This window comes from Tachysurus fulvidraco, chromosome 9, assembly GCF_022655615.1.
Source record: "Tachysurus fulvidraco isolate hzauxx_2018 chromosome 9, HZAU_PFXX_2.0, whole genome shotgun sequence".
In the NCBI taxonomy this organism is placed as follows: Eukaryota; Metazoa; Chordata; class Actinopteri; order Siluriformes; family Bagridae; genus Tachysurus; species Tachysurus fulvidraco.
In genome coordinates this window covers 19,614,737-19,628,795 of record NC_062526.1, presented here as the reverse complement: position 1 = coordinate 19,628,795, position 14,059 = coordinate 19,614,737, and the positions used below count along the sequence as shown (strand labels likewise).

At 37.6% G+C, this 14,059-nt stretch overlaps 1 protein-coding gene across 1 annotated transcript; it reads right to left on the bottom strand.

Moving 5' to 3' along the window:
- Positions 1-2,414: 2,414 nt before the first annotated feature.
- Positions 2,415-13,842, bottom strand: LOC113637410 (zinc finger protein 431-like). The gene is made up of 8 exons (XM_047818496.1): positions 13,647-13,842; positions 12,054-12,238; positions 9,835-9,922; positions 9,483-9,651; positions 8,737-9,008; positions 5,586-5,653; positions 5,216-5,406; positions 2,415-4,756 (listed from the first exon to the last, which is right to left on the bottom strand). Exons 2-8 carry the CDS (start codon positions 12,236-12,238, stop codon positions 3,264-3,266), a joined length of 2,466 nt encoding a protein of 821 aa, XP_047674452.1. The 5' UTR covers positions 13,647-13,842; the 3' UTR covers positions 2,415-3,263.
- Between the last annotated feature and the right edge of the window lie 217 nt (positions 13,843-14,059).

Genomic DNA, 14,059 nt, shown 5'->3' with positions numbered 1-14,059 from the left:
AAAGCTTTTTTGAGTTTACCAAACTTCAGGGCTGTAGTTCTCCCTACTTGTTTCTTAAAGTTCACTCAACCCCATTTTTAACTTTAAACGAACTCATGATGACTAGTTAGATGTACTTACTGAGAAAGGTATACCTAACTCAAACTAGCAGTTTCAATCCACTTTCTACAATGATTTGGAATAACTTTAACCAGAGAATTTTAGTAAACTCAAAATTGATTTGCAGCAAATTAACTACATTTTTTTAAGTTAACTCAACTTCTTATTTTTTACAGTGTGGTTTTTACCTCAAGTACAAAAGGCTTACAGCAGGGAGCAGAGCTTTTTCTTACAAAGTCCCACAGTTGTAAAACAGCCTTCCAATTAGTGTTTGGGACTCAGACACAGTCAGAGTTTAAATCCAGGCTAAATACACATTTCTTTAGTCTAGCCTTTTACAAATAGCTTTTCGTAAAGGAGCATATCTGGAGGGTTCATGGGCATAGAGTGTTTGGTGAAGTGGGATGTCTGGATGCTGTCAGCTTACCACCCTCACAGGTCGCTCAGGGTTGCAGACTGTGAAATGGTGGGACACCATTTAAGTTGCAGGAAGCCCATCATGTCTGTGTCAACTTCTGGCTCTAACATTCTAGTTATTCATTGTGTTCATTGTATCACTTTTCAATTCTAATGAAATAAACAGTTCCCTTGTCTGTAAAGCTTTACCAGATCAGGCAGTGTCTCGTGGTATTGCTGTGGACGAAGCCGATGGAGAATGTAATGCCTTCTTTTGAACCAATGTTGTGTCAGGCAGCTATATGGTCTGGACTTTATCAGCAATCAGGTCTGCTCAGCTCGGAGTTTGTGATGACCCATTGGTTCCTCAGGAGCTCTCGGTTGCACTATTGTAAACCGTTGTAGGAAGGACATTGTTTACATTTACACTATTTACTGTAGAGTGTCACCCAAATGAGGATGGGTTCCCTTCTGAGCCTGGTTCCTCTCAAGGTTTCTTCCTCATATCATCTTACAGAGTTTTTCCTTGCTTCCGTCGCCTCCGGCTTGCCCATTAGGGATAGGGATAGATATATAGTATTTTAAATTTTAAGTTAATCTTTTTTAAATTAATTTTAAAACTTTAATTGTACATATTCACTTATTTATTTTTATTCTTACTTTTGTCTTTTCATTATTATTATATGTATTTCCTTTTCTCTCTCCTCTGTTTCCATACCTCTGTAAAGCTGCTTTGAGACAGTGGGAAATTGTTAAAATCGCTATACAAATAAATTGAATTGAAAATTTAATATGAACTTAAGTTTCTAGTTTGACAGACTTTTTAACTAGTTTGCTAAAAACATTGGTAATTCTTTACAGATTGAATGATATATATGGTTGATATTGCAAGGTAATGTTTATCTTTAGCCAGGGTGTGTGTGTGTAACCCTGATTTGAATCTAACAAGTGTGTCTGCTGAAGTGCCCTACTGTGTACTTTTTCTATAAATTTCACCCGAAAGTCAAATTTTTTAAAGTTTATAATGACCAGAGTACTACATGAAAGAGACATTATGTATTTTATAGCAGAATGTATTTTATAGAGAACAAAGTTAAAGCACTCAGCACGTCTTATTGAATAAGTGTGTTACATGAATATCCAGAGATTAAGTAATAATGTTGAAACATACCTCTGGAAAGCTTATTCTTATATATTTCACCCTTTTTACCCATGCCCAAAAATATGAAAGTTCCACCTGGTTTCGGCTTGCAAATACATCAAGTAAATTTGTGTTGTAACCCTCCACAGGGTTAATGGCTCATATGCAAGTAAACACTCAAGGCTTTAATTAAGTTTTTCTTATCTTCTTTTCCTATGTTTAAAGATTAACACTTTTTTTTTCAATTGTATAGAGTGTTTAAAGCTTATTTGTGGAGAGGTACAAATTGTGTGCCCATTGCCCTTCTTACTAGCAGCTAAATACTGCCATAATACTAAGTGTCTTGACTAATATTAAACAATTGCCGCAACAAAATAATTACTTTGTACTGATTGAAAATGTCTAATAAGTCCATTTCTATTCTATTGGAATGGAACTTAAATATAAATTTGCAACTAAAGAACGTTCTTACTGAAAAATTTCAATCTTTGGCCTCTCAGGAGGAGATCTCTAGCCAAGGTTAGTTTCTCTTTTTCATGATGGTATCGGGTTCTCTGGCCACTTTTTGACATTACTATCAGTTTCATGCAAATGAGATCCAGTTTTTGTTGATTTTTGTCTTAGATGAGAGACTCTGAATTAATGCATTACTAAACACTTTGACATTGGACTTCTTGTCTTCCTCCTTCCTCTGTCAATATGTCTCTCATTGGAGCTCATGACATTTATTGTGATGGAACGTTTACCAAGCAAGTAGTTGTACTTACACACATCTCAATTCCATTTAGAATTTAAAGGTTTTATTTTAATTTGTGCAAATTGAGCATTTCTGTTCAAATCAAACTGTTCTCCGACACACCTATAAAGAAAAACCACCAGACTGCCCAGGAACACGCCCCAAGCCCATAAAGTTAAAGCATCATCGAACACTGATTAGTTTTGGCCGTCATTGAATATAGGGCCAAGAATGAGCTCAGGTCAGTTTTCAATTTCTGAAAAGCATTTTATGGAATTGCTACAATAAATAACAGATGGGGTAAATGTTTCAAGGACAGGGAAGAAACTTGTAACATAAATAACTGGTCATTCCACCTACTCAGTGACATTTGCTTGCTGCATGTTACATGTATTCTACACCAATTATGAATTTATTACCAGAGATCTGAGCTAGATGCGCTGGTGAACATGTCCATCATTGGCAACTTTTGCTGAACATCGGAAAGCAGAGCTCAGGGGAAATAAACAATGAACCACGGAAAGACTGCGGTTTTGCCTAATGCCACTGACTGGACAGAAACGGATCACACATTTTGAAAGGATCAATTTACAGTATATGCATCTTGAAAATTAGGTTCATTATGATCGGTGGTGGAGTGCAAAAAAAAATAAAATTCAGCATAGTCCGTCACCGCCGTTATCAACATTAACATTATTTGTACTGTAGGCCTATTTAACATTGAGGTCAAACATTCCATAATATTTTTTCCCTTTTTCTCAAAAACTGAACGTGCTCAAAATTACCCTAAGTGTAAAGGTAGAAAGTATGGTAATATAATCAGAATATAATCTTCCCTGTGTGAATGCTCTGATGTTATTGGAAACTTCTCAGGTCAGTAAAACTCTTTCCTCACTGTAAGCTGTTATACAGCTTCTCTCCTGTGTGAATTCGCAGGTGATGTTGAAGTGCACCCTTTTGAACAAAACTCTTTCCACACAGTGAGCAGTGATACGGCTTCTCTCCTGGGTGAACTCTCATGTGCTGTAGGAGATGATCCTTTCGCTTAAAACTTTTTCCACACTGTGAGCAGTGATATGGCTTCTCTCCTGTATGGATGCGCTGGTGTAACTGAAGTTCTATCTTTTGAATAAAACTTTTTCCACACTGTGAGCAATGATGCGGCTTCACTCCTGTGTGGATGCGGTTGTGTCGTTTAAGATTTCTTGGGTCAGTGAAACTCTTTTCACATTGTGAACAGTTATACGGCTTCTCTCCTGTGTGAATGCGCTCATGCTGTTGAAGAGCACTTTTTTGAATAAACCTCTTGTCACATTGTGAGCAGTGATATGGCTTCTCACCTGTGTGAATATGGTAGTGTTGTTTGAGATAACCCTGGTGAGAGAAACTCTTTCCACACTCTGAGCAGATATACGGTTTCTCTCCTGTGTGGATGCGCTGATGTAATTGAAGTTCAACCTTTTGAATAAAACTTTTCCCACACTGTAAGCAGTGATGCAGCTTCTCTCCTGTGTGAATACGCTGGTGTCGCTTAAGGTTTCTCGGGTCAGTAAAACGCTTATCACACTGTAAGCAATGAAATAGCTTCTCTCCTGTGTGAATGCGCTGATGTTGTTGAAGATTATCCTGATTAGTAAAGCGCTTTCCACACTGTGAGCAGTGATACGGCTTCTCTCCTGTGTGAATACGCTGGTGTTGTTGGAAATGACTCTGTTGAGAGAAACACTTTCCACACTGTGAGCAGTGATATGGCTTTTCTCCAGTGTGAATGCGTTGGTGCCGTTGAAGATTACCCTGATGACGAAACGTCTTTCCACACTGTGTGCACTGATACGGTTTCTCTCCTGTGTGAATGCGCAGGTGTCGTTGTATAGAACTCTGATCAGCAAAACTCTTTCCACACTGTGAGCAGCGATACGGCTTCTCTCCTGTGTGAATGCGCTGGTGTTCTTGGAGATGACTCTGATGATTAAAACTCTTTCCACACTGTGAGCAAGGATAGGGCCTCTCTCCTGCATGAATGTGCTGGTGATGTTGAAGATGATCTTTTCGATTAAAACTCTTTCCACACTGTGTGCAGTGATATGGCTTCTCTAATTTGTGAATGTTTTGGTGTCGTTGAAGATTACCTAGTTGAGTAAATATTTTTCCACAGTCTGAGCAGGGGTGAATTTCCTTCTGCATTTCTTTTTGAGAAGTGTCTGACCTGAGAGAATCAGATGATGTGGGCATCTGAACCTTGTATTCAATCTCTCCTGACTCCTGCAGTTTTACATTCTCCTCATAATGGCAGCTCCTCATGTGTTTGTTGAGGTAACTTTGAGATGTAAAGGAAAATGTGCACAAGGAGCAGAAGAAGCCTGGCAACAGCACATCAGTTCGTTCTGAAAAATTACCAAAAAAAATATATATCAGCACCTCAATACATTATATATTAATAATAAATTAATTAATAAACAAAATTATAAAACTATCCCACTTTAAAGAAGACTTGAAATGTTTTGTGGTTAAGTAAAAACAGAATTTAAATAAACGCCACAAGAGAATATTATTTTAATGTAAATGTTAAGCAACACATACAAACATAAATTTTACTACATTAGAAAGTAAAATGCATTTTTTTTATTTTAAAGAAAGGTAACAAACCCTCTTTTCAAGGTTTTGAAAAAAATACATTTGAGGAAAACGTCAATGTACACATCTTCCTTAACCTCAAGTGTTTAAGACATCGGTAGCCTAATACAATTAAGGTTTCATTAATTCTAATGTTTTAAATAATAAAATTTTAAATTAGTTTAAAGCAAAGATCAAAGTACTGTAGAATCATTATGAATGGCCCTTACCCTTTGCACAGCACTTTTTATTCCAGAAGTAGTCAAATGCAGGGCCTAAATCTCTGGCATATTTCTCTTCATACCACACCAAAAGCTCTTGTCCTGGATAAATGGGTCGACAGCAACGATACAGAATACGTCCTTGATACTGAAACACCACAAGATTTTGCTCTCCATCATGACGAGCACAATTTACATACCTAAAAGTTGGAGGTAACATGGCAAAAACAAACATGGTGAAGAAGGGAAACACAGATGCCCATATGTTAGAGATATAAACTGATAGAAGGCAAGAAAAGCATACTACCAACAAATAAGTAATTGCAAAATTAAAGATTTAATTCAAAATGAAGGACCCAACAACCAGTGTATTCCTCACCTCATCCAGTTAGCATGCATGTCTCTCTTGGCATCTATGTATTCTTCGCACCGATTATTTGTGTATATCTGCAATAAAGCCACATTTACATGTTATCCATTAAAATCAGCATATGGTATTCATCAATCGGCTACAAAAAAAACCACCTGCCTAGTGTTTTGTAGGACCGCTTATGCTACCAAAACAGCTGCCACTAAATTAGCTGCTGCTAATGTCTTACGTCCTGCAAGTTGCCAGGTGGGGCCTTCATCAATCAGAGTAATACAGATATTAATATGGAATTGGTACCCCCTTTGCAGCTACAAAGGCTTCAGTGCAAGCTTTCCACACAATTTTGGAGTGTTTCTGTGGGTATTTTTGCCCATTTGTAGGTCAGGCACTGATGTTGCACAAGAAGGCTTAGCTCACAATCTCATGTGCAGGCTAGTTGTGTTCATCCACACTAAACTCCAACCATGTCTTTATGTGTCTTCTTTTCTTCACTAGAGAACAGTCATGTTCTCAATTCCATCACAGTGCCTTGCTGGAACTACACTGAGCTTTTAAGAAAGACCCATTTTTTAACAAATGTTTGTAAATGCAGACTGCATGGCTAGGGCCTTGATTTCAAAATATCGTTTTCCATATAGCGTACATCATACACTGCATGAACATTTTTAGCAATTTGTGCTACTGTAGCTTTTGTAAGGGAACATTTAAGCTAGCCTTCACCATATCTGCATCACTAAGCCTTCGTCATCCCTGACCCTCATGCCAGGTCAAAAATTGTCTTATCTTGAATGATTTGTGTACTAACCACAGAATACCAGGTGCCCTCACAAGACATTTTTGAGATGCCTTGATAATGTGTCATCAAGCCAACACAATTTGGCCTTTGTTAGAGTTGCTCACATGCTGTCTAGCATATATCACACCAAATAATAAAGACCATTATAATAGGATAATCAATGTTATTCACTTTACCTGCTAGTATTTTAATGGCTAACTGCTGAGTGATTGTATGATCAATATCCTCTTCTAAAGTTTCTAATGTAGAACATAGTGTTTGTGGTCTCAGACAGTTACAGACAAGTATAGCTGTTTTATAGGTTTTCTATATATTGCTCTTTATGTTTAATCACAAGGTAATTGCATGCAGTGATAAAAAAAATCTTTATTTTGTTCTGTTGCCCAATTCTAATGGCACCACAGTAAAGAACATTTTAATAGAGGCCCAATCTTTGCAAAAAGAAAATAGGAGGCATCAGACAAATCTGAATGTTTCTAGAGCTGGTAAAGGCAATCTGGACAGGATTGTAGTTGAGGCCTCTTCAGTGTTGCGTAGAAATATGTGGGACAATGCCTTTGCCCTAGCAAACTGAAACAGGAGAACTATTTTTTTTATAAAGGGCAACCAAATGTAGGTTACATTTAATAAAAGAAATAATAGGGACAAGGGTCTAGAGAGGAGACTCCTTAGGTTAATCTAAGACTCAGGAGAAACAATGCTGATTCCACCCAGTTTGTACTCTTGAACAAAATAAGAGGTTATGAATGTACACTAGTCAAGTCAAGAAGTTTTTTTTATTATTATCAAATCATATATATATATTTGATGCATTAAACAGAAAAACAAAATATTTTTCCAGGACATGTAAACAAAACAAAAAAACAGTGAACAGCAGGTTGGAGCAGCACTAAAAAAGTAATGTATAAAGAGTTGAACAACTGAATGTGTGTGTTGGCCATCGGTCCAGTCTGAGAATTAAGAAGTCTGTTGGCTTGGGGAAGAAACTGTTAAAATTGTTGGTACCTTTTTCTATCTGGCAGGAGGGTGAAAAGTGTGTGTAAGAAGTGTGTGGGGTTATCCACAATAAGGTTGGCATTGCAGATGACAGTGCGTGTTGTACATGTCTGTGACAGAGGAAAGAGAAACTCCAATGATCTCAGCTGTCTTTACTATCTGCTATCATTTGGGCTTTTCTGGTAATGGAGGTGGTGTTGAGGAATGAGTGTTCTTGACCATCTCCACAGATGATCGGTCAAATATTCAAATATGATCGGTACTGTAGGTCTGTACTCTACTGAAGTCAACAACCATCTCTTTCGTTTTGTAAATGTTCAGAGACAGGTCTGTATGCTGACTCATCATTCTTGATGGTCATCATACTTTAGAGTGTTGGAGTTAGACGTGGTTAGAGTCCACAGAGCGAACAGATGTGGAGTGAGGACACAGTCGTAGGGGGAAGTCCTGGCCTGATGGTTAGAGAGTTTGACTCCTATCCCTAAGGTTGTAGGTTCGAGTCAATACCACGACTGAGGTGCCCTTGAGCAAGGCATCAGATATGAATTCTGCCAAGACTTCCTTCTACAAGGAAAAACTTGAAGCTTCCAAGACCGATGGAAGCTCCACAACATAATCTTTTCTCTACTGAACCCCTCGGCTCCACCTGCTTCATCCTCCCTGACTGCAGAAGACTTTGCTTTTTTCTACAATAAGATTGAGGAAACCTGCAGGACCTTCACTTCTGCCCCGAGTGCACCCACATCACACAATCTGGCTTCCACTTCTTCGTTGTTGCATTTCTCAACTGTAGCAGCAGAAGAGATTTTACAACTCATCCAGTCTTCAAATCCTACCACCTGCCCATTGGATCCACTCCTTTCCACTATGCTCCAGACCATCTCGCAAGACCTTCTGCCCTTCATTACCACTATCAACAATAGATCCATCTATTCAGCTATTCTAATCCAGCAAGGGTTATTCCCATCCTAAAGAAACCTGTATCAGACCAGTATCACTTCTCTCGTTTCTTCCCAAAATTTTTGAACGCATTGTCTATAATCAACTGTCTGTCTTCCTCTCATAAAACAACCTCCAAGATCGTAATCAGTCTGGCTTTAAAGCAGCTCATTCCACAGAGATTTTTGAAAAAAAATATATGTTTTTATAGATTTATAAAATGTGGATTTTTTGCTGAATGCATCATTGTTGTTTTATCTTTTGTTCCATTGCAGGTTGATCTGATCTGTTGTTTGATCATTATTGCTTGTTTAGAAGAAAAGACATAAAAGGTCACATTATCACAAACATATTCAGTAGTATACTCTATTTTATCCAAACACAGAGGAACTTCCAATTATTATTTATAGTAAATGAATAATAACTTACTACCCAAGAGTAGACACTGTTCATGGCTTCTTCTCTGCCTGCCATCTGTCCTTGATAGGGTCCAAAGTGAGCACCCACTGGAACAGTCTGCCCCTTATTAAACACTCCCAGACCTGAGTCAGGAATACTGGACTTCTCAATCTCTAATCCAGAAGGAAGAGTTTGTCTGGCTCGGTCAGCGACCCCCATGGGAACAGGAGTATCAGGAATGAAGGCTGCTGGACCATGAACCTCACACTTTTTAAAGAAGTAGGACTGGCAAGCTTCACAATCTAGAAATGGAGAGAAACAATGCCCAAATTAGTTTAAATAAACTGCATCGTTTGTGTTTATACATTCATGCCAAATAATTTATCCCACCAAAATCTTCTAGATTTCTCAGAATGTAAAATCATACCAAAAAAAGTGAATATTGCTAGGAATAAAATCAAGGCAGACAAAAAGCTAAAACAGAATTTTACTGTTGCAATATGAACAGACAAGGTCCTAAACTTCTGTAAAGTGAACAGAGAGACTAGGTGACTTATATTAAGTAAAAAATAATAGTTTTTTACTATGTTTACAAATGCTCTTAAGTGCTTAGTGGTTGTTTCCGATACAGAGAGACCAAAGCTGACAGTTCACACTATCAATCAGACACAGCAGCTCAGTTCTAATTGCCTCTTATTTCTGATTTTTATTGCACTATATAATATGTAGGAAGAACAATCGGACAGGCTCCAGACTAAAGAGTTTTGATGACTTACAGAGGAAGTCTTTATCATCAGCTTCTTCCTCTTTAATGGGGATTTTAAATTCAGGTGTGTTGATTAAGCTGTTTCCATGGTTACTGATGCTTGGCTCCAGGGTCTCCTCTTTCTTAACACTGGCTTCTGTCCCTCCATCCGAAGTCTCTGTTTTCATGTCCTCACACAGCTAACGATCAAACAACAACACTGAAGCTGATAATAACAATAAAGACTATAGATTACTAAGCTGTGAGTGATCAGCAATAAAGCCTGAGATAGTAAAGCATGGCTAAAGAGAGAGACTGGTCAAGCTTTAGAATCATGTAACTGATTTCTCACACACACACAAAAAAAAAACATTAGGTTTTACCTGTAAACAAGTAGAATCAGGAGCTGAAGACTTTCTGGAAGAGTGCTGTCTGCCATCAGCTGAACTCATAATATTTAACTGCCTTGACCTAAGAAAATCTAAGTTATACATGACTATGGACCACAATGGGTAACAACCAAGATGACCGTCTATAAAAGATGGATTTCTTACACAAACATTTATGATATGATATATATCTATAAACAATATGGTCTAATCAAATGAATACAAATAACTGCTGAATAAATTAATTTAGATTAAAGTATCCTAATTAAATGTTTGTATGGACCCTAAACAGAACAGTCTGAAGATGATGGTCATTACTATGCACCGTATATAATACAAAGCTTTCCACATACAGAGAAAGTGAGATTTAGTGCCAACTTTACCAGTACATGAGTCCAATCACTACGGTCAGCTTTTTATCCCCCACTGTGTGTATGTTTAACAGGCTTTAAATTATTTTAGTCTTAGTGAAACACCATCAAGGTGTCAATGACTATTAAAAGGACAACAAGAAGAAGAGGGCAATAAAATTGATCAGAATTTAATGTTTGCCTTGGAACAAGGATGCTATTTTCAGTAAAAAAAATATTATAAATTTTACACATTATCCATCAGCCTAAGCCAGTTCTTCCCAACCTGGGGTCACTAAAGATTTACGGGCGTCACCAAGCTCACTCTAGTTTGAGGGGTACAATTTATTTTTTCTTTATAAACAGAATGACAAATAATTTTTTTAAATTTATTTTAATAATGATTAATGCATGAGAAGTAATTTCCTTAACATTTTACACTGTGTATCATGAGAGTGGGAATAGACAGAGACATCTTTTAAATAAATAAATAAATAAATAAATAAATAAATAAATAAATAAATGCTCATAGGACAAACAAAAAGAGCCAGTAAAGCAAATCTAGAAAGAAAACATGGATTTATTTGCAATGGAAAAGGTGAAAACTGATTGTGTAATCTGAGACTAGGTAACGAAAGCATGCAGTGTAACAATGGCAGAAATAATGTGCGAGACACGGGTGGCTTCTAAACTTAAAACTGTACCTCTGCTCAAATATAGAAAAAAGACAGAATCAGTAGAATGGTAAGTGATGCTGAAAACACATTGATTGAAAAGTTAAAGACACGACTATTTGATTGATGTGTATTTCACCAAGTAAGCATTCCCTACAATAATTTAGTCGCATGTGCACAGATGGAGCTGTTACAATGATGGTGAAGAGGGCTTTAAAGATTTTGAACGTTAAAATAGTGGTCTCATGAATAAATGGCCTAAACCATTACTAAATAGATTTGGGGGTTAAATTTAGGGGATTTGGGTTTTACTATGTGTTCCTCCAAATTACATAATACATTAATAAATCGTGTTTCAGACTGAAGACCAGCGGGCCAAATTCTGCTGCTGTCGCTTAAGTGATCTTGAAAAAATAATTTGGAATTGTCCTTGAGTATCTATTCTACATTTTACACCATAGTGTAGCATGAAAGTTCAATGCTAATGTACGGTGTACGAGTTCACATCTCACTGCAGCTGCTTAAAATCATAACCTTATGTGTTTTATGCAAGTCACACTCATGTCCAAAAACAATTCAACATGATGTCTGAGTATGATGATGTATAAAAAATAAAACCATCATTAAAACACTACAACTAAACAAAGGTGCTAGATTTATAACATTGCCATAAAATACCTTTATTACAGTTCCAATAACATAATATGATAATCACACACACAAAAAATACTTTTTTCCAGCAGTTACTCAATAAGCTCTCGCCTCCACATCTCTGTGCTTAATAGTGTAACTATCTGGCTAAAGAAATGGGAAAATGCACAATCCCAAGTAGTTAATCCAGCTTCTCGCCATATGTACCCATTACCATATATGTGATGTGTTCCCCAAAATGGACATGGTGACAGTACAGAACATCCTAATACATATTAGAGTGGACTATACAACAAATTATAGGGTTATTTTTAAATAATACATGACCAGTTGTTAGGTGTATGAAAATCTTATTTACACACAAATTAGTCAGGATCTTCAATACCTCATAATTTCAAGACTGGACTACTGCATCAGACTCTTGGAATCTCGGCCTCAGAGATATTCAACCTCCACTGGCGTCTAGCAGCTGCTGGATTACATTTAATACATTGATGTTGATGCCTTCAAAGCCAAAAATAGACCAGAACCCACTTACCTCAAACCTCTTATCACTCCCCGAATCGCACCACGCTCCCTTCGATCCTGCAGCACCGCTCTACCGATCCCACCATCTGTCAGGGTACAAGGAAGACGGGCATCAAATCGCTTCACTGGTCTGAACCCCAGGTGTAGGTGTGAACTTCCTCCAGACATCCAAACAGCTGAGTCTTCAAACAACATCTAAAGACCCACCCCCGAAAAGCAAACCAAGTGAGGGGCTACACAGAAAACTTCTCCATATTAACCTGTGTGCAGCTGCAGACCAGTAAGACTCCTGTCCACCACCATCTAAAGCCAAAAACAGGCATGCAAGTGTCTGAACTGGATCGTGTAACAGCGATACCCCTTCCATGCAATGGCATTTTTCTTTAAGGGCAGAGGGTGGTGGCCTCATACTGTATATATAGCTGAATATTGTGCATCTGAACAGCAGACTGGACAGACAATACTGAGGCAATCTACAAGAAAGAGCAGAGCAGACTCTTTCTGTTGAGGAGACTAAGGTCTTTTGGAGAGCAGGGAGAGCTACTGAAGACCTTTTTTGATTCTGTGGTGGCCTTAGCCATATTCTATGGTGTGGTATTCTGGTGCAGCAGCTCTACTGCAGAAAGGAAGAGACTGGACATGCTGATCAGGAAGGCCAACTCAGTCCTGGGGATTCCTCTGGACACTGTACAGGAGGTGGGAGAAAGGTAGCAAAACTATCATCATTGAATGACTCTCACCCCCTGTATGAAACGGTTTCAGCTCTGAGCAGCTCCTTCAGTGACAGACTGTTACATCCTGTGTCTGAAGGTGCGATACAGACGGTCCTTTCTCCCTGCTGCTATTAGACTTTACAATCAAAGCTGCTCCCAGTCACCATAATACACACTGTTATTACTGTTTCACTGCAATAATAAACAATTTTTTTTCCAAGCAAAACTTTGAAAAATGTGCAATGTTACCTGTGTGCAATATGTCTTCAGTGTAATCACTCTTTTATACATTTTTGTTTTTGTATATACTGCATATTATATTATGTCTTTATTCTTTTTATATATTTTTTGCTACTGTAACAGAGAAATGTCCCCATTGTGGGACGAATAAAGGAATATCTTATCTTATTAATAATTAGTATACACATTTATGGAAGATAATTGGTATTCATGAAAATTCTGCAAATTTGGAAAAGCATTTAAATCCTTCTCATATTCATGTTAAATTTACATAAGAAGACTACAAAAAAACTTAAGCCTTGACTGATCAACTTATAATGCTTATAATATGTAGCCCAGGGAGTAAGAAAACATTATGTGGAAAAAGTTATATATATATATATATATTACGGTCATTAATTAATGAATACGCAAAAGCAACCCTAAAACAAACCCTTCAAATTAAAGTAAACAACTCAGGTGAATGAAGATTTGGACTGTTGTTGTTGTTGTTGTTGTTGTTGTTGTTTTTGTTGTAATAATTACTACACATTTTTATTTGCATTGAAATGAGTCACAATTTCCGAAGACTAAACGCATAATAGGCAGGTGTTAATAATGTTTCGTCTCATCGGGGTATACAGTATGAACAGATAGCCAGTTAAACTTACCTCAGCGTTTAAAGCAGAAAGACGTTTTAAATCCTAACAGTAACGCGCTTTAATTGCAGTTCGTTAAACCTGACTGAGGAGAGGATTGGCTAATTCGGGGGAAAAGAAAACCTTTTCTATTTCAGTGCTTTCTGGAGGTTGGAGAAGCAGCTGTCAGGCGCGTTACCGCCTCTACCCGGGTTGGAGTGGAGTTTCAGCATGGAATCTAATATATTGCTGTCTCAGAGGCGGTGAGCTGTTTGGGTAACCAGGAGCAATCAAGCAGGTCACACTTATATTCTTGTAAACTGTCATTTGCCCTGGCTGCTGCTGATGTCGAAAATATGGTGAAACAGATTATTACACTATTCAGATTATTGGCCCAGAACAACTGTTAGGTAGCTAGTTCTCACAGATGTGCCATTTTTTTACTT

Coding starts and splice junctions, on each gene's coding strand:
- LOC113637410 (XM_047818496.1), bottom strand. CDS start 12,238: ATGTTGTTTGAAGACTCAGCTGTTTGGATGTCTGGAGGAAGTTCACAC. Junction 9,923..12,053: donor GGAGTGATAAGAGGTTTGAG/GTAAGTGGGTTC, acceptor AGATTTTCTTAG/GTCAAGGCAGTTAAATATTA. Junction 5,407..5,585: donor ATGCATGCTAACTGGATGAG/GTGAGGAATACA, acceptor TCCAACTTTTAG/GTATGTAAATTGTGCTCGTC.